Source organism: Puma concolor, chromosome B4 (genome assembly GCF_028749965.1).
Source record: "Puma concolor isolate L17-30 chromosome B4, mPumCon1.1.hap2, whole genome shotgun sequence".
In the NCBI taxonomy this organism is placed as follows: Eukaryota; Metazoa; Chordata; class Mammalia; order Carnivora; family Felidae; genus Puma; species Puma concolor.
This window is the reverse complement of record NC_141673.1, coordinates 46308870-46330497: the sequence shown is the minus strand read 5'-3', so window position 1 is coordinate 46330497 and position 21628 is coordinate 46308870. Positions and strand designations below refer to the sequence as shown.

The following is a 21628-nucleotide window of genomic DNA, read 5'->3' as shown; positions in this document are numbered from 1 at the left end:
CACCAAACTTGCCTTAAAGATATGTTGAAGGGACTTCTTATATCTGAAAAGGAAGGGTGCTGTTTAGTAGCAGGAATACACATGAGAGATGAAATCTCACTGGAAGGTGAATAGTAAAGGTAGTATATTAACTGATTATAAAGTTAGTGTGAAAGTTAGAAGACAAAAGTAGTAAAGATAACCATAATTGTGATAATTAGTTGAGGTATACGTGAGATGAAAAGATGTAAAACATGACATCAGAAACATAGGGGAGTAATAATGTTGAGCATTACAGTAGGATCAAGTTTAAGATGTTATCAACTTAACAGGGTGCCTGGGTGCTCAGTTGGTTAAGCGTCTGACTTTGGCTCAGATCATGATCTCACGGTTCATGAGTTCGAGCCCTGCGTCAGGCTCTGTGCTGACAGCGCAGAGCCTGGAGCCTGCTTTGTATTCTTTGTCTCCCTCTCTCTCTGCCTCTTCCTGCTCATGCTGTCTCTTCCTCTCTCAAAAATAAATAAACATTAAAAAAAATTTTTTAAGATGTTATCAACTTAAAATAGACTATTATAGACACAAGTTGTTATATGTAAGCCTCTTTGTAACCACAAAACAAAAACCTATAGTAAATATACAAATGATAAAGACAAAGGAATATAAGCATACCACTGAAGTATGTCATCAAACCTCAAAGGAAAGAGCAAGAGAAGAAGAAAGAAACAAAGAGTTCAGAGTAATGGTTATAAAGATCCTCACAATTTCAACAGGAGATGGAAGATATAACAAATAGAAGTCAGAGCTAAAAAAAACAGTCAAAGAGGAATTACAAAAACAGCTAAGAAATAGAATGGCAGTAAACATACCTATAACTACTTTAAATGTAAATGGACTAGGTTCTCAAGTCAAAAGACATAGAATGGCTTGAGTGGATTAAAAAAAACAAGACCAGGGTGCCTGGGTGGCTCAGTTGGTTAAGCATCGACTCGATTTCAGCTCAGGTCATGATCTCATGGTTCATGGGATCAAGGCATGGGTTAGGCTCTGCACTGAAAGTGTGGCACCTGCTTGAGATTCTCTCTCTACCTCTCTCTTTGCCCCTCCCCCACTCACACGTGTGGGCACACACTCTCTCAAAATAAATAAACTTAAAAAAAAAAGAGGTCTTAAAAAAAAAAAAACAGACCCATGTATATGCTGCCTATAAGAGACTCGGTTTATTTATTTATTTTTACTTATTTTTAATTTAAATCCAAGTTAGTTAACATACAGTGTAATAATTTCAGGAGTAGAAATTCATGATTCATCACTTACATATAACACCTAGTGCTCATCACAAGTGCTGTCTTTAATGACTCTCACCCATTTAGCCTATCTCCCCACCCACCATCCCTCCAAACCTCAGTTTGTTCTCTATATTTAAGAGTTTCTTATGGTTTGCCTCCCTCTCTGTTTTTATCTTACTTTTCCCTCCCTTCCCCTATGATCATCTGTTGAGTTTCTCAAATTCCACATTTGAGTGGAATATGATACTGCTTTTCTCTGATTGACTTATTTCACTTAGCATAATACACTCTTCCATTCACATTGTTGCAAATGGCAAGATTTCATTCTTTTTGATCAGTATTCCATTGTGTGTGTGTGTATATATATATATATACACACACACATATATATATATATATATACCACATCTTCTTTATCCATTCATCAGTGGATGGACATTTGGGCTCTTTCCATGATTTGACTGCGGTCGATAGTGCTGCTATAAATATTGGGGTGCCTGTGGCCCTTCGAATCAGTATTTTTGGAACCTTTGGATAAATACCTAGTAGTGCAATTGCTGGGTTATAGGGTAGTTCTATTTTTAATTTTTTGAGGAATCTCCATACTGTTTTCCAGAATGGCTGCACCAGTTTGCATTCCCACCAGCAGTGCAAAAGGGTTCCCTTTTCTCTGCATCCTCACCAACATCTGTTGTTGTCTGAGTTGTTAATTTTAGCCATTCTGACAGGTGTGAGGTGGTATCTCAATGTGGTTTTGATTTGTATTTCCCTGATGATGAGTGATGTTGGGCATTTTTTCATGTGTCTGTTAGTCATCTGGATGTCTTCTTTGGAAAGTGTCTAGTCATGTCTTTTGTCTATTTCTTCACTGGATTATTTTTGGGTATTGACTTTGATGAGTTCATTACAGATTTTGTATACTAACCCTTTATCCAGTATGCCATTTGCAAATATCTTCTCCCATTCTGTCATTTGCCTTTTAGTTTTGCTGATTGTTTCCTTCACTGCATGAAGGCTTTTTATCTTGATAAGGTCCTAATAGTTCATTTTTGCTTTTGCTTCCTGTGCCTCTGGGTGGCATGTCAAGTAAGAAGTTGGTGTGGCTGAGGTCAAGAGGTTGTTGCCTATTTTCTCCTCTAGGACTTTGATGACTTCCTATCTTACATTTGTTTAGGTCTTTCATCCATTTTGAGTTTATTTTTGTGTATGGTGTAAGAAAGTGGTCCAGGTTCATTCTGCATGTCACACTGTCCAGTTTTCCCAACACCATTTGCTGATGAGACTGTCTTTTTCCCATTGGATATCCTTTCTGCTTTGTTGCAGATCAGTTGGCCATATATTTGTGGGCCCATTTCTGGGTTCTCTGTTCTGTTCCATTGATCTAATGTGTCTGCTTTTTTGCCAGTACCATACTGTCTTGATGATTACAGCTTTGTAATATAGCTTGAAGTCCGGAATTGTGATGCCTTCGGCTTTGGTTTTCTTTTTTCAACATTCCTTTGGCTATTCAAGGTCTTTTCTGGTTCCATATGAATTTTAGGACTGTTTGTTCTAGTTCTGTGAAGAATGCTGGTATTATTTTGATAGGGATTGCATTGAATGTGTAGATTGCTTTGGTAGTATGGGTAATATTTTAACAATATTTTTTTTTCCCAATCCATCAGTGTGGAATGTTTTTCCATTTCTTTGTGTCTTCTTCAATTTCTTTCATAAGCTTTCTATACTTTTCAGTGTGTAGATCTTTTACCACTTTGGTTAGGGTTATTCCTAGGTATTTTATGGTTTTTGGTGCAACTGTAAATGGAACAGATTCCTTGATTTCTCTTTCTGCTGCTTCATTATTGGTGTATGGAAATGTAACCAATTTCTGTATTTTATATCCTGCAACTTTGCTGAATTCATGTATCAGTTCTAGCAGTTTTTTGTGTGGAGTCTTTTGGGTTTTCCACGTAGAGTATCATCATCTGTAAAGAGTGAAAGTTTGACTTCTTCCTTGCCAGTTTGGATGTCTTTTATTTCTTTTTGTTGTCTGATTGCTGTGACTAGGACTTCCAACACTATGTTGAACAACAGCAGTGAGAGTGGACATCCCTGTCGTGTCCCTGATCTTAGGGGGAAAGCTCTCCGTTTCTCCCCATTGAGGATGATGTTAGCTGTGGGTCTGTTGTATATGGCCTTTATGATGTTGAGGAATGTTCCTTCCATTCCTACTTTCTTGAGGGTTTTATCAAGAAAGGATAGTGTATTTTGTCAAATGCTTTTTCTGCCTCTATTGAGAGGATCATTGTGGTTCTTATCCTTTTTTTTTCTTAATGTGGTGTATCACATTGATTAATTTGTAGATATTGAACCAGCTCTTCATCCCAGGAATAAATCCTTCTTGATTATGGTGAATAATTGTTTTCATGTATTGTTGGATCCGGTTTGTTAGTATCAGTTTAGATGTAAGGATACACACAGACTGAAAGTGAAGGGATGAAAAAAGATATTCCATGTAAACGGAAACCAAAAGAAAGTTGAAGTAGCTATTCATATATCAGACAAAATAGAATTTAAAACAAAGACTGTAATAAGAGACAGTGGCATTGCGTAATGATAACGGGATCATTCCAACAAGAAGATAAGACATTTGTAATATTTGTGCACCCAACACAGGAGCACCTAAATATATAAAGCAAATATCAACAGACCTAAAGAAAGAAATAGCAATAAAAATAATGGTGGGGGACTTTAATACCCCATTTACATCAATGGATACATATGCAGACAGAAAAGCAGTAAGGAAACATTGGCCTTAAATGACATGTTAAATCAGATGTACTTAACAGGTTTTACAGAACATTCTATCCAAAAGCAACACAATGCACATTTTTCCCAAGTTCACCTGGAACACTTTCCAAGATTGTATATCATGCCACAAAACAAGTCTTAATAAATTCAAGAGGACTGAAATATCAAGCATCTTTTCCAACCACAATGGTATAAAACTAGAAATTAGCTACACAAAGAAAACTGAAAATTTCACAAATATGTGGAGAATAAACAACATGCTAATGAACAGCCAGCAAGTCGAAGAAGAAATCAAGAGAAATAAAAATATACTTTTAGATAAACAAAAATGTAAATGTAACATACCAAACTTTATAGGATGTAGCAAAAGCAGTTCTAAGAGGGAAGTTGATAGCAATACCTAACTCAGGAATCAAAAAGAGTCTCATATAGGGATGCCTAGCTGTCTCCGTTGGAAGAGCATGTGACTCAATCTCAGCGCTGTGAGTTTGAGCCCCATGTTGGGAGTAGAGATTACAAAAAATAAATAAAACTTTAAAAAAAATCACAAAGAAACAACATGACTTTATATATCAAGGAACTAGAAAAAGAAGAACAAAGCCCAAAATTAGGGGAAGAAAGGGAACAACAAAAATTGGAGTAGAAATAAATGAAGCAGAGACAAAGAAAAAAGATCAATGAAACTAAGAGCTAGTTCTTTAAAGATAAAATTCTAAAAACTTTAGTTAGACTCACCAAAAACAAAGAGTACTCAAATAAATAAAAATGAAAGTGGACGGGTGCCTCAGTTGATTAAGTGTCCAGCTCTTGATTTTAGTTCAGGTCATGATACACAGTTTGTGAGTTTGAGACCCATGTAGGGCTCTGTGCTGACAGCATGGAGACTGCTTGGGATTCTTTGTTTCTCTCTCCTCTCTCTCTGCCCCTGCTTCAGTCACACTTTTCTCTCTCCAAATAAATAGACATTAAAGGAGAAGAACCAGCATTTCCCAGATGGATTGGATGTCGAACCCCTTGTTTAAGGAAGGAGGGGAGGGAGGGAGGAAGGGGAGGGAGGGAAGAAGGAAGGAAGGGGAGGAAAGGAGGCAGCGAGGGAGGAGGGGAGGAAGGAAGAAAGGAAGGAAGGAAGGAGAGGGAGGGAGGAAGATGTGAAAGCAGACGCTTTACAACTGATACCACAGAAATACAAAGGATCACGAGACACTACTGTGAACAATTATATGCCAATAAATTGGACAACCTAGAAGACATCAACAAATTCCTAGAAATATATAACCTACCAATAATGAGTCATGATGAAATATAAAATCTGAACAGACTGATTACTAGTAAGGAGATTGAATCAGTAATCAAAAACCTCCCAGGGGCGCCTGGGTGGCGCAGTCGGTTAAGCGTCCGACTTCAGCCAGGTCACGATCTCACCGTCTGTGAGTTCGAGCCCCGCGTCGGGCTCTGGGCTGATGGCTCAGAGCCTGGAGCCTGTTTCTGATTCTGTGTCTCCCTCTCTCTCTGCCCCTCCCCCGTTCATGCTCTGTCTCTCTCTGTCCCAAAAATAAATAAACGTTGAAAAAAAAAATTAAAAAAAAAAAAAACAAACCTCCCAACAAACAGAAATCCAGGACCAGATGGCTTCACTAGTGAATTCTACTAAACATTCAAAGAATGTTCTACTAAACATTCAAAGAATACCAGTCCTTCTCAAATTCTTCCAAAAAGTAGAAAAGAAGGAAACTCCTCCACACTCATTTTGCAAAGCAAGCATTACCCTGACACCAAAGCCAGACAGGGACACCACAAGAAAAGAAAATTACAGGCCAGTATCCTTGATGAACATAAATGCAAAAACCCTCAACAAAATATTAGTAAACTGAATTCAGCAATACACTGGAAAGATCATAACACCATGATCAAATGGGATTTATTCCAGGGATGCAAGGATGGTTCAACATCCATAACTTAGTCATTGTGCTACACCATGTTAACAAAATGAAGGATAAAATCATATGATCATTTCAGTAGATGCAGGAGAAGTATTTGACAAAATTCAGCATCCATTTATGATAAAAAAAAAAAAAACTTCTTAACCAAGTGGGTATAGAGGGAATGTACCTTAGCATAATAAAGGCCATATGCAACATACCCACAACTAGCATCATACTCAATGGAGAAAAACTGAAAGCATTTTCCTTTAAGATCAGGAACAAGACAAGGGATGCTCACTTTTGCCACTTTTATTCAACATAGTATTGTAAGTCCTAGTCAGAGCAGTTAGGCAAAGAAAAAGAAACAAAAGGCATATGGTTAGAAAGGAAGAAGTAAAACTGTCAGTATTTGCAGATGATATTATATATATAGAAAACCCTTAAAGACTCCCATCAAAAAACTGTTAGAACTAATAAGCAAATATAGTTCATTGTAGGATATAAGAAATCAATAAGCAAAAATCAGTTGTGTTTCTAGACACTAATAATGAACTATCAGAAAGAGAAATTAAGAAAATAATCCCATTTGCAGTTACATCAAAAATGATAAAATACAGGCGCCTGGGTGGCTCAGTCAGTTAAGAGTCTGACCTCAGCTCAGGTGATCTCACAGTTTCTGAGTTTGAGCCCTGCATCGGGCTCTGTGCTGACAGCTCAGAGCCTGGAGCCTATTTTGGATTCTGTGTGTCCCTCTCTCTCTGCCTCTCCCCCACTTGCGTTCTATCTCTGTCTCTGTCTCTCTCTCTCTCTCTCTCTCAAAAATAAACATTAAAAAAAATGATAAAATGCATAGGAATGAATTTCATCAAAATGAGGTGAAAGACTTATATGTTGAAAACTATAAAACATTAAAGAAAGAAATTGAAGACACAAATAAATGGAAAGATATTCCATGCTCATAGGCTAGAAGAATTAATATTATTAAATGCCATACTAGTCAAAGCAGATTCAGTGCAGTCCTTATCAAAATTACAATGGTGGGGCACCTAGATAGCTCAGTCGACTTCAGCTCAGGTCATGATCTCCCAGCTTGTGAGTTTAAGCCCTGCATTAGGCTCTCTGCTGTCAGCACAGAGCCCACTTCAGATCCTCTGTCCCCTTCTCTCTCTCTGCCCCTCCCCCCACTTGCACCCTTTCAAAAATAAATAAACATTTAAAAAAATTACAACGGCATTTTTCGTAGAAGGAGAATACCCAACCCTAAAATTTGTATAGAACCATAAAGGACCCTGAATAGCCAAAGAAATCTTGAGATGAGGAACAAAGCTAGAGGATCACACTCCCTGATTTTCAACTATATTGCAGAGCTATAGTAAAACAGTGACATAAAAACACACACAGATCAATGGGACATAATGCAGAGCCCAGAAATAAACTCATTCATATATGGTCAATTAGCTTACGACAAAGGAGCCAAGAATATATAGCTAGGAAAGGACTGTCTCTTCAATAAATGGTGTTGGGGAAATTGGACAGCCCCATACAAATGAATGAACCTGGACCACTATTCTACACCATAGACAAAAATTAATTTAAATGAATTGAAGAGTTAAGCCTAAGACCTGAAACTCCTAGAAGAAAACATAGGCAGTAAGCTCCTTGACATAGGTCTTAGCAATGATTTTTTTAAATCTGACAGCAAGAGCAAATGCAACAAGAGCAAAAAGAGACATTAGACTACATCAAACTAAAAGGCTTCTGTCCAGCAAAGAAAACCATCAGCAAAATAAAAAGGCAACCTACCAAATGGGAGCAAGTGTTTGCAAATCATGTCTCATAAGGGGCTAATGTCCAAAATATATAAAGAACTCCTGCAACTCAATAGATTAAAAAGAAAACCTTACAGACAATCCAATTAAAAAATTGGTCAAAGATCTGAATAAACATTTTTCCAAAGAAGACACAGAGTTGGCCAATAGGTACATGAAGAGATGTTCTGTATCGTTAATTATCAGGGAAATACCAAAACTTATCATGAGATGAGATAATACTTCCTACCTATTAGAATGGCTAGAAACAAGTGTTGGCGAGGATGTGAAGAAAAGAGAACGCTTGGGCACTATTGGTGGAATGTAAATATGTCCAGCCACTAGGGAAAACAGTATGGATTTCTTTAAAAAATTACAAATAGAACTATGACATGATTCAGCAGTTCTACTCCTGGATAGTAAGTGGAAGAAAACAGAAACATTAACATGGGAAGATAAACCTTATTCGTTGCAGCATTATTTATAATAGCCAAGATATGGAAACAACTTAAGTTTCCATCAGTGGGTGAATGGATAAAGAAAACATGCTGTATATATAGAGAGAGGAATGTTATTTAGCCATAAAAAAGAATGAACATCTTGTCATTTGTGACAACATGGATGGACCTTGAGGGCATTATCCTAGTGAAATAAGTCAGAGAAAGATAAATAACATGATCTCTCCTGTATGTAGAATCTAAAAGTAAATAATAAAATCAATCTCATAGATACAGAAAACAGAGAGGTGGGGGGGAGAAATGGGTGAAGTGTTTTGTTTGTTTTTAGTTTAAGTAAATTGAATTATTCTTTATTTTTAAAATTATAAAAATTTTAAGTTGTGATTATAGTTATTGTGATTCTGCTTTTTTAAAAAGTTCTTTTTATTTATTTTTTAAAGAATATTAACTTAAAAAAAATTTTTTTTTAATGTTTATTTATTTTTGAGAGAGGCAGAGACAGAATGCCAGTGGGTAAGGGGCAGAGAGAGAGGGAGACACAGAATCCGAAGCAGGCTCCAGGCTCTGAGCTGTCAGAACAGAGCCCAACGCGGGGCTCGAACTCACGAGCTGTGAGGTCATGACCTGAGCTGAAGTCGGACACTCAACCGACTGAGCCACCCAGGCACCCCTAAAAAAGTTCTTTTTAAAAAAGAGTTCTTATTTTTTAGAGATCTTATTAAAATAATTTATAAATAAAATTATGTGTCTAGAATTTGATTCAAGATAGTGGTAGGGGGCCACCTGGGTGGCTCAGTCAGTTAAGCATTCGATTTCGGCTCAGGTCATGATCTTCAGTGCTGTAAATTCAAGCCCTGCGTCGGGCTCTGTGCTGTCAAGCTCAGAGCCTGGAGCCTGCTTCGGATTCTGGGTCTCCCTCTCTCTGGCCCTCCCCAGCTCGTGCTCTGTCTCATTCTGTCTCTCAAAAAAAAAATGTTAAAAAAAAAAAAAAAAGATAGTGTTAGGGATGCTTGCTGAATATAGATGAAATTGTATGATGGACATAAGGATTTTCATTATGCTGTTTTTTCTGTTTTTATTTATGTTCGAAGTTTTTCAGATTAAAAAGTTTTTTAAAAGAGAGAAGGGAAAATGTTTATCACCAATAGAATGTATACCATAGTTAGGAAAACCCTAGTCTGTGGAATATTGGATTGAAATGATTTTGTCAAATAATATTCCTTAATTTATGGACCACACACTCTTGAGAATTTGATGAAACTATGGTTTTTGTCTCTAGAAAAATGGACATAAACACAAACTTTGGAGTAAATTTCAGTTTTACAAAAAACTGAAGGTCATTCATAATTCTTGTAGAGCTTTAATTCTCTAATGAGGTCTCCTGACCAACAGCATCAGTATCACTTGAGATTTTTTAGAAATGAAGATTCTTCTGCCCTACTAAACCAACTGACTCAAAATCTCTGGAGGTGGTACCTAAAATCTATGTTTTAACAATTTTTCCATATGATTGTGATGCACACTGAAATTTGAGAATTTATTTGTATTCTTGCTGCTTGTGTATACATATCAATCGCTTGGGGATCTTGTTAAAATACATATTTGATAGAGTCGGTTTGGTGTGGGCCTGAGCTTTTCATTTGTAACAGGCACCCGTGTGGCGATGATGCTGGTCCTCAGACCATACTGTGAGTACCACGGTTCTAGCTCTATAGCTTAGAAGTGTTATAAATCTCATATATCTTCCTAGAAAAAAATTTGAGTATTTCTAATACGCTTGTTTAAAAACTATTGAACATACAGAAATACTCATATATTTTACACATTTTTGTAAAACAAAAAATAGAGATTTTGAAAGGTTGAAGAAAAATAAGTAGAAGTTAGAATTTGTAATGTTTTCTAATTTCATCTCATTGGATTTTCCTGTACAACTAAATTTGGAAACCATTGTTCTAAGGACTCCCTCTTTTCTTTCTTCGTTTTTCCCGCTACATATTTTGTGAATATTTACTTCTAATCTGTGCCTTATATTTTCATTTTTTAACTGTGTCTTCAGAGCAGAAGTTCTAAATTTTAATAAGGTCTTATTTGTCATTTTTTCTTTATGATTTGTGGTTTTTGTGTCTTATATGAGGAATCTTTGCCCAAATCAGAATCACAAAGATTTTTTTCCTACAGAAATTTCCTCCTATGTTTTTTTTCTAGATATTTCTGGATAACTGTGCACACCTTATGTTTTACATCTAGGTTCATAATTCATTTTTTAATTTTTGAATATGGTCAGAGGTATAGATAGATCAAGGTTTATTTTTTATATGTAACTGTTCAGTTCTAATACTGTTTCTTGAAAAGATTATTCTTTCTTCATTGAATAATCTTGGCACGTACATCAAAAATCAAGGGACCAGGGGCGCCTGGGTGGCTAAGTCAGTTAGGTTTCTGACTTTGGCTCAGGTCATGATCTCATGGTTCATGACTTTGAGCCTCACTCACATCAGGCTCTGTGCTGACAGCTCAGAGCCTGGAGCCTGCTTTGGATTCTGTGTCTGCCTCTCTCTCTGCCCCACCACCCCTCTTGTGCTCTGTCTCTCTCGGTCTCTCAAAAATGAATAAATGTTAAAAAAAAAAAAATTTTACTAAAAAAAAAAAAAAAAAAATCAAGTGAGTATATATGTGGGGGTCTATTTCCAGACTCTGCTCCATGATCTTTAGAGCTCTCCTTTCACCAATATCTCACTCTCCATTGGGGTAACTATGTGCTTTATCTTTAAGTTAGATAGTATGAGTCTTCAGCTCTGTTCTTCCTCCCTCATCTTAAACTCTTTCATTCTTTCAAATATTATTTGCATAAAGGTATTACATTATTTGTTGACGAGTAAATCTTGTTCCCTAAATATCAGTTGTACTTAGAATAATATGAACTATTTTTTTTAATTAATTTTTTCTTTTAGTTTTTTTTTTTTTTTTCTTTGAGATAGAGAGGGTGTGATGAGGGAGGGGCAGAGAGAGAGGGAGAGAGAGAGAATCCCAAGCAGGCTCTGCATTGTCAGCACAGAGCCCGATGCGGGGCTCAAACTCATGAACCATGAGATCATGACCTGAGCTGAAGCAGGTGCTAAACTGATTGAGTCACCCAGGCACCCCAGAATAATACAAACTTTGACATATCGCCAAGTATATTAGAAAAGCTTGAGGTATTACTTGTATACAGACATTTGTTCAAAGTAAAAACCTTTTTCTCTCTCTTGATGTCACTGTGGCCATTATGCAACTGGACAAATGCAGTTGCTATTAAGTTTTTTAAACTTGCAGGAAAAGCTATTCAGTGAGCTGACAAAGTGTTCATTATATTTAGTTTTCCTGTTGGTTGGAAGTCAGAAATGGCTACTGTGGTGGCATACTGAAATTATAGAAAGAGAAAATTCATAGATTGTGGTCTTAAATTTCTGTTTTCTCCTTCTCTTAGGGATGATAGAAACAGCACAAGTGGATGAGAGAGCAAAAGGCAATGGCTCCAGTCAACCAGGAGCCACAAGGCGGGGTGTACAGATTATTGATGATGAACCTCAAGCCCAGAGCGGTGGCGGAGGGTGCTGTTCTTCTGGATAACTGATCACACTTAAGAGATTAAACAAACAAACTGTGGATCATTGCCCTCAACATGAAGACTGCCATATTCCAAGTCACATTATTTTACCAATGGAATTATAGAATTAACAGTATTTTAAATTACGTTTATAACACTGCAGAGACCTTAAGTGCTAAACTTAGTGGAGTTTGTGACCAGAGAATTGGCATTTTTCTACAAATGTTAACAAAGCAATTACCAATGGCCTTTTTACATATTTTTTTCTTTAATAAGGAATAATATGCATGTAGAAAAGACCTACTTAAAGGCTTCATTTATATTCTTTTAAATCAAATCTTTATTTAATAACTTATATATGTTGTTGGAATGGTATACATTTTTGCAGCCCTTTGTATTTTGTGGTAGTTTGAATTGTATCACTTCTAAACAGCAAACTGTTTTTGTTTTCTTTTTTTTGTTTTTTTTAAATTAGCAGATACCTGAAGTACTATTTTTGCAGGGTTTGCACAGGCCCCTTAACTGTCTACTACTTTGATATAATCTATATACAACCTGTATGCTGAGCTGGTAAAATACATTGTAAAATTACATATTAAATATTTTATCTGCTTTTAAAAGCGCAAGGTGCAAAACTACATACAGTAGTCTCATTGATGACTGTAAAGTGAATTAACATTTGGTGATAATGCCTAAGCTTTTTGACTCTGACATAAAGATCATAGCTCCCCTTCACTTTTGTCTTAACTTGAAAGTGGCGTGTTTCAATTTTCACATATACTTTACTTGAATTATTGCTGTTGTCATATTTTTGCCTCTGTAAGTCTTTCTGATGATTGAACAACAGCATTTGCCTTTTGGTTTGTTGGGGTTTGGGGGGGCTTTTTTTGTTTGTTTTTATTTTTGTTTGGGGGGGATTTTTTTGGATAAAAGAGATGAATTCTGCTGATTTTGTTTTAGAGTGGTTACCTTAGAAGTATTTGAGTGGAGCATGCTGAATTTCACTTCTGCAATGGCTTTAGTTTTCTCTTAGGCTTTATATGAGATGGGTTCACTGGTGTCAGAAGAGAGGAAGAGGTACCAGACAGTTGCCACTCACCAAGACTCATTCATACAGCATGTTAATGGGTAGTTCATGCTCCTGGGGCAGCACTTTTAAATCCTTTGTGAGCAAATTGTATTTGTTCATTGCTTGCCACAGATGAACACAGAAAAGTTTGTTCCATTTTATAAGAGCTGTCCTGAGTTTCTGTGAAGGGAAACATTTCATGTAATGCGGTTATAGCAAACACTGGAAAGATTTATTATAAAATTATATTCTTGTATACTTTGTAAATTAGTCTCATTAGGTTTTTTTTTTTTCCTAAGCATAGGACTGAACTTAAATTTGTTAATTTTAATAGATTCAGACAGTGCTCACAGAAGGATCACAAATTGTGGAAATTAACATACATTGTTCTTGTTCTAATATATATATTTTTCCATTTCTGTCATGCTTGGAAAACTAGTAAATGTTATGTCTAAGATAAAATGGAATGGTTCCTGGATTTACTTCTTACAAGAAGCAGTAGTATGCAATAAAGTCGTTGGCATGAGCAATTAAGAGGATGTGAAGAGGTTATAGTTACTAAAGAAGTACTACCATATTTTTAAGTTAAGAGCTTAAGGTTTCCCAAATGGGTTTAAAGTTGAATGGATTGACACCTTTATGCTATGCTGTTAAAATTTTAACTTAGTATTAAGGGTTCTGTGAGCCCTCACTTTACCTTCTTTAGTTCCTCTCCTTCCCAAACTCAACACACGGTTCTCTCTGTTGTGTGTGTTTGGGGAGGATGGTATGGGAAGAGTCAGAGAGATAAGCTAACATTTGTTTTGTTTTGTTTTGTTTTGTTGATTGTATAGTCTCTCAGTTTCCTATGAAGTTTGTGTTTATGCAGGGCATCATGGGAGACCAGAGGAATCATGAGTATAAATACAGGAAAAATTGTTTTTGCTCTTCTGGTTCTTCCACAGGTAGTAAAGAAAGCCTTGCCATTTCTACTATCATACGTGCAGATGGGAAAGAAGCTCTTGTTCAGAGTGAACTGTTTTTTAAACTAATGAGAGATGAAATTGAGCTTGATTTCAAAAAGTAAAATCATAAAGCCTGATAATTGAAGAGTTGTACTCTCAATTTTTGACCCTATGTTAATGATATTAAGTCCAGATAAGAACCTCTGCTCCAAAGTTGCCAGATAATTATTGATGGGGTACAACCACTCTCCATATATTTTTTTCTTTACTCTCCCTTAGTTTCTGTCTATCATTCTTAACCTCAAGCATTTCATTCTGTTTTTCACCTTGTAATTTAAGCTAATTCAATAGCAACAATAAATAATAGGGAATACCTGTCCTTGCTCTAAAGTCTGAGAGTTCTCTAGGTAGGATGAAGGAGGAATGAAAGAGGACCAGCCAATTGCAGTATGTGCATAAAGGAGAGATAAAGAGATGAGAAACTAAGGCTGAGGAAATTTCTCTGATACTTTCTTCACTTCTTTAACATATCTTTTGTGTTCCTGTCCTTATGAATTGTACTATTAGGAAGAAGACATGAGTTGTTGTATTGTATGTTAAAAGTAGTAGGTAGGTAGAACCAATATATTTTTCAGCTAGTAAGTGTATACATTTAGTATATATAATTAAAAATTGGTATAAGATAGTCATTAAAAATACCTGAATATTATGTTAAAAGTATACAATCGTTTCTGTAATGATGATGAGTATTCTGCATCTCGTTTTGCTTTGTGATTATAGAGGAAGATCATTGTTTTTAAAAATGTATATTGCAACAATTTGGGGGTAAACAGCAATCTCAAAAAAAAAAAGCATCATGTGATTGTATGAAATATGAGTGTTTGAATTTGTTTTGTTCTGGGGAAATCACCTGAAAACACCCTAAAGCTATGGCTGTTATAGCTAAATTGAAGTCCTTTTTTGTTTGTTTTTAATATTAGCTATATGTTATTAATGATTACATTTTATTTGGCATTAGAGTAAGAAAGAAGAATGATACAGGTTTTCAGCAAGAAAAGATAAAATTTGGGATATATGACAGGAGGTTAGTGAGGAGTAGACTAGAAGTCAGGTAGATATGAAACTCTACAACCTGACATTTTTATAATTGTTTTGAAATACATTATCATTTCTAAATAAGGCAAGTTATGCATTGTACCATATATTTAGAACATACACAAAATGAATTGGCATACTATGTAATATGATTTGCAATTTTCTGTATTATAAATGCTACCAGGAATCTAGATCATTGATGTTATCTCCAAATAATAGAATTTATCCTTATAATTACCACTTACATTCTCTCCAGAAGTGAGATGTTGATCTGTGCCTTTAACTTTTGAAATTCATCTTTTGACCTCCGTTTGCCATATAGTTTTCTTTATAGATGCAGTCTGGCAAAGAGGGAATACATATTTTGTGGCTAGTAAAGCTGTTGAGATCTTCTAGAAAAGGGTGTAGATCGTTGCAACCAGCAGGAGCCTTACGATAATGTCTAAAGTACAGGGACTAAGTAGATCTTTATTCTTTTCTAAATTTCAAAATGTATTACCTAGGTTTTAATAACTAAAAGCTGGGATTCATTGAATATATACATTCACTTGATTTTGTAATAGGCGTTGATTCTAGTATTTTGCTGTTCTATAATTTTCAGTCAACAAAAACAATAATGTATTTGGACCAAAATTTATGTTACATATATGTCTGGCTTCGATGTCTTTTCCCTTTTCAAAGAAAACAAATCAATCAGAATTCTGAGCAAGTTTTCCTAAATGCAAGTATTATAATATTAATCATATGTAATGAAAAAATGTAAAAATACTCTTTTAAGAGTTTCCACTTTCAAGCAACAATGCTTCTCTTCTAAACAAATACCACTTTAATTTGATAGACTTTTAGCACTGCGTATGCTCTCTGATTTATGTATCATCTCTTCTGAGAAGCTGAGCGTGCTTTTAAATATTAGCCTTTCTACCACAAATTTTCAGTAGATACACTAACATGGCAAGTTGATGTTACATGGCACACCCAGTAAGAATCTTATTCTTTAAGCATCTTGTCCTCTTCGGAGGCCTGCACGTATTTCTAAGTGCTTTACATTAAAGCCAAAAGATGAACCTGTCTATCTTTATTCCCAGTATATCAGTTCTCACCTTGATTTTGATACTTCCAGACAACTGTATCATCTCTTCATTATCAAATACTCAAGACAAAGCTAATATGACTTCCTTAAGTTCGAGCTTGTGTAGAGCAATGAGAGAAAGGTGAGGGACAGCAGAGATAAAGTACGGTAATGTTGAAATACAGACAACAGTGGTATTTGCTAAACTGTATCGTTGGTAGCAAGCTCTTTTAAGGAAACCATCACATGTAGTACTTCCTAGAAATGTAAAAGCTCATTTTTTTAAATTATCTGAGAATATATTCTAGGAAAAAAAGAATAAATATTGTGAAAGTGCCCCTCAGGCACCCTCTCCCAAATGGAAAACATTGCTGTGTAGTATATACTCTCTTCAATTACCTTTTTGCTGTGCATTTATATACATATATATTTACCTATAGAAATACATAGTTTTGTGGGTTCTAAATTTTTATATAAATTCTGTCTTACTACGCGTATGTTTTGCAACTTGCTTTTTTCTCTCACCAACATGTTTAGGAACTGTTATGTCAGTATATGCATACTTTCATTTTATTTTCTGTCACATCTCTTTGGGATGTTTGCCTTTCAGGATAACTTCTGACTTTCCATGAAACCTTCCCAAAAGGAATCTTGTCACTTAGGTAGATTTCACTAGACTCCTAGAATGTAGATGCAAGCCAGCGCTTAGACAGAATCAGGGTCTTCCTTAAGCATGTGAATTGGGATATTAGAAAGGCATTTGCTGGGGCACGTGGATGGCTCCGTCGATTAAGTGTCTGACTTTGGTGCAGGTCATGATCTTCACAGTTTGTGGGTTTGAGCCCCGTGTCGAACTCTGTGCTGACAGCTCAGAGTCTGGAGCCTGCTTCGGATTCTGTCTCTCTCTCTCTGCCCCTCCCCAACTCATGCTCTGTCTCTGTGTCTCTCAAAAATAAATGAACAGTCGGGGGGAAAAAAAGGCATCTGCTTATAATTCATTTGAAGTACATTACTTTTGGCCTACTGTTGACAATATATACAATTCAAAAATTTAGCAGTCTTCAGAATAGGTTTTTATTTGAGGGAGGGAACGAAAAAGAGGGAAGGTATAGCCGACAGGGAAAGAGTACAGAGCAAGATAAAACAAGTCTCTACACAACTTGGAATAGTTACATAACAAGACTTCATGGCACCAAAAATTAAAACTTATGTTTGGTCTGTCTTTAATGAAAACAAGAACAGTGCCTTTTCAGATTTCCCTTCCCCCAACATCCCCCATCCCCATTCCTTTTTTTTTTTTAGAGTTTATTTATTTTGCGAGAGAGACTGTGCGCTGTTAGAGCAGAGCCCAACGCGGGGCTCCGTCTCACGCATCTTGAGATCATGACCTGAACCAAAATCAAGAGTCAAGAGCTTAACCTACTGAGTCACCGAGGCGCCCCTCCCCATTCCTCTCAAAAGGTAACAATTGTTAACAGTTGGTATGTGTCTGTATCTCTCATATATGTTTTTATTTATATTTGGCCTTTATGAATTGTCAGTTTTCTGAAATCAACCTCTATATCAAATTCCAACCTCAATCCAACTGACCTATTTACCGAGAACAAACCAGAATCATATTTCTTTAAAGGACGTTAAATCAGTGGCGACAGTTCTTGAACTAGAAGTTAACTAGATTCTTAATATGTTTTATGTTTATCATAAATTAAGCTTGAAGAATAACTAGCATTCTGGGAAAGTCGAGTCACTGGTTTCTATATCTTGTGGAAATGGGGTTGGGAAAGAGGAGTGTGGTAATACCTGTGTAAGTCTGAGCTGGCCTTGTTCTCTTAGCATATTATCTTACTTGAGCATTACAGTTATCCCCCACAATTACTTTCCAGGTATTTCTGTCACTGTTAAGCTCTAGCTTAGCATGTGAGTGCCTTGACACAAAGTTAAGTGTATCGCCCCAGAACAACAAATTTATTCATATTTGACTTATAATGAAAATAATTCAAGGGGGAAATTAAGCAGCAGTTTACATGATTTTGTTAATTGTTTCTGGATGGTCTTATAAAAAAAAATTAAAACACATTCTGCTCATCGTGACTATTCTATCACTTTCACTCATTTATTGAGTACCTGCTCTGTTCCCAGTGCACATACAGCAGAGGAACCAGCCTTCCTTTAGAGTTAGAGCTTAGAGATGGGGAAAGATGACTTTGCCTATTGTCTAGGAGGTAAGTAGTTTATCTGTAGATATGAGGTCAGCTGAGCACACGTGTTCACATTCTGGGTTTGATCAGATATGTACATGTCAAACTTTTGGGGTGAGGTAATTAGATGACAGTAGCTGAAGCTGATAGTGAATTTAAGGTAAATCTGGACAGAATGATTTTGAGTCTTGCAAATAATACATTTTCAAGCCAAATTAAAATAGAATAACTTATTTTCTAGCTTCAAGGGGACAATTAAGTGATCCTTAAGCCCAAATTGCTTTTCCAAATTTTGTAATAGCAGTGAAGAAACAAATGCTTTTTGCTTATTTAGATGTCTGCTTTTTATTAAAGCTAGGGAAAAAATGAATTTTAAAAAGCAATTGTATTGTTTTCTTTGCTTTTAACAGATGATATCTTGTCGCCAGATAATAATCCACGACACAATCCATCCCTAAGTCATAGTAGGCCAATTTGGAGAGTGTATCACAGTATAATTTGTGTGTCTTTCTTTCTTTCTTTCTTTCTTTCTTTCTTTCTTTCTTTCTTTCTTTCTTTCCTTCCTTCCTTCCTTCCTTCCTTCCTTCCTTCCTTCCTTCCTTCTTTCTTTTTTTGTAGGCTCTCTGTGGGGCTTGAATTCATAAACCCAAGATCAAGAGTCACATGCCAATTGAGCCAGCCATGAGCCCCTAAGTTGTGTATTCTTTTTTTTTAATGTTTATGTATTTATTTATTTGAGAGTAGGAGAAGGAGCAGAGAGAGAGGGAGAGAAAGAATCTGAAGCAGGCTTCATGCTGTTAGTGCAGAGCCTAATGCGGAGCTCAAACCCACAAACCGTGAGATCATGACCTGAACCAAAATCAAGAGTCTGACACTCAACAGACTGAGCCACCCAGGCACCCCAAGTTGTGTATTTCTAAATGCACTTTTCAAATGAGGAGTATGGGTCCCTTTTTTCCTATCTGAAATTGAAGACCTAGGCCAGAAAGATAGCTTAACAAATACCTGGATTTTCTGATAATCTTTCCAATGCCTTTTAAGGATATTAAAAATTAAATTATTGGTTCCCTTCTTGGCTCTTTTTGGGAGAAAATAGAGTGAAATCATCAGTTTTTAAATAACTATTTCATGAGTTAGCAAGAAGTAACATACTCATCTGTATTAATTCATCTGCACTAATTCACAAAAGAATGATTGTAATGATCTAGTGACAATTCTTCAAAATATAAAAGTCCTGTGAAGGAAAAATGACATGGCAAGGACTTGATGATACTTTGAGGACCTTTTACTGTTTCCTGGGTGAAAAATTATTCATCTTGTCTAAAAGCTATACAATATAAGCTCCCCTTCACCCCCACCACCACAACGGAATCCCCTGTTAATATTTTAAAGCCTGAAAATGTTTTAACTGAAGAAGTGGCATGGGTGGTTTCTCCCCTTCAAAGATTTTAAGGCCAATAGTAGTGGCACAGGCCTGGGGAAGAAATACTTGCTTTATCAAGTGGAGCTACTGACGTAGTATCTTTAAGATGCACACATGACTGATTTATCCTTGCTATGTAGGCAACTGGTATAGTTTGGAAATATTCTAACGTAAGATTGTACGTGAAGTAAGAAGACTGATTTTCTTGTATAGTGTATAGAATTCAGTCTTCTGTCATGCATGTAAATATGTTTGGTTTGGATCTATTTGATTTAAGCTCTAATTGCTATTCTCTCCTCCCACCTCACATTTTACCTAAAATATGTAATTTTTAAATGAAATTATACATTGCTTTAGGAAACCTGCTATAGACAATGTATGAATTTCACCAAGAATGTTTAAGCAAATCTGAGACTAAAAATTTTAGGTTTTGCCTGCAATTTCATATGTAAATTCAAGAAAAAAATTGTAGCTAAAAGGCCTACTTTGTTGCAAAATATGTATGTGACACTTCAAAGGATTTCAGTTTTGGGTTCATTTAAAAGTAGGACCTGACAAAAGAGGTATGAATCAATAAGCAGATTCAGAATTTAGCAGGCACTCGGTATTTGTTTTCCTAACATTTTATGTAGAGCATTTTACTGATGCTCAGATAGATATATAAAATGTACTACTATAATTCATGCCTTCAAGGAACTTAAAATCCTAGGGGAGAATTATCTAATAGATGTGAGAGAATTTAGAGACATTAAATAGGGAGGAGGTAAAATTAGTATCTGTAGAAGATAGTGCAAAGCTTAAGAATCAACTGAAAGTATCTTAAAACTAACAAAGTCACTGGGTATAAAATTGGTCACAGAAATTAAAAGCTTTCATTTATATAAACAACAGCCAATTATAAGATATAATGGAAGAAAAAGCTCCTTTTAAAGTAAGAACAAAGAAGAAAATCCCTAGTAATAAACAGTATGCAAGACCACAAAAAGAAAGCTATGTTTCTCCTGGAAAGAAAGCACAAAAACATGGGGAGGCATATCATATTCTTGGATAGGAAGACTTACCAACATATACATGCCAGTTCTTTTTAAGTTAATCTATAATGTAATGCAATCTCAAAAATACCAGGATTTTCTAAAATTAGACAACTGATTCCAAAGTTCCTATGAAAAAAGACTAGCCCGAAAAGCTCTGAGAAGCAGTGAGGACAGACAAGTCTTACAAAATATTAAAAATAGAAACTCCAGTAATTAAAAGTTTGGTACTGGCATATAACTAGACAGATCATTAGAATCAAATAGGTCTAAAAATAGACCCAGATATGGAGAGTTAGCACAAGCTAAAGATGACATTTCAATTCAGTGAAGGAAATATGGCTTATTCATTAAAAGGTGTTAGGACACCTGGGTAGCTATTTGCAGGAAAAAATAAAAGTTGGATTCATACCTCAACCAAAATAAAATCCAGTTTTAAATGTGAAAACTGAAAAGCTTAAAATACTTGAAGAAATCATAGGAGAATCTTAAAAGATTTTAGTGTGGTGAAGTGTTTTCTAAATTTGATGTAAAATCCAGAAGCAATAAAAATGGTATGCACTACAAATTTACAATAATGTAGTGATATATATACATATCTCACTATATAAAATAAATTCTTCATCACAAAAACTACCATAAGCAAAAAGAAATTACGTATTTGAAAAAATTGCAAATCATAGCATGCATATTTTAATATATAAAGAATTCCTAAAGTTCAGTAAGATAATATTCAACAGTCCAAAAGGAAAAAGATCCAAAACTATAAACAGAGTTTCCACAGAAAATGATACAAATGACATAGACTGAGAATAAAAGTTCAACTTCACTGTTAAGAGAAGTACAAAATAAAACTATACTGTTATACTAGTTTTTAACCTATTTGATCAAGGAGATTTTTTTTTAATTTTATAAAAACACTGTGCTACATCCTAGATATTATTCATAAGAATTGGGGAACAAGTATTTG

The 21628-nt window shown here is 35.6% G+C and overlaps 1 protein-coding gene across 1 annotated transcript in view; it reads left to right on the top strand.

Annotated features, from left to right (window-relative positions):
* Positions 1-18097, top strand: part of RAB21 (RAB21, member RAS oncogene family) — a 46339-nt gene extending 28242 nt beyond the window's left edge. The window contains exon 7 of the mRNA XM_025927067.2: positions 11710-18097. Coding sequence (XP_025782852.1) covers positions 11710-11852 — 143 coding nt within the window. The 3' untranslated portion in view covers positions 11853-18097. The remainder of the gene's footprint in view (positions 1-11709) is intronic.
* The last annotated feature ends 3531 nt before the right edge of the window (positions 18098-21628 follow it).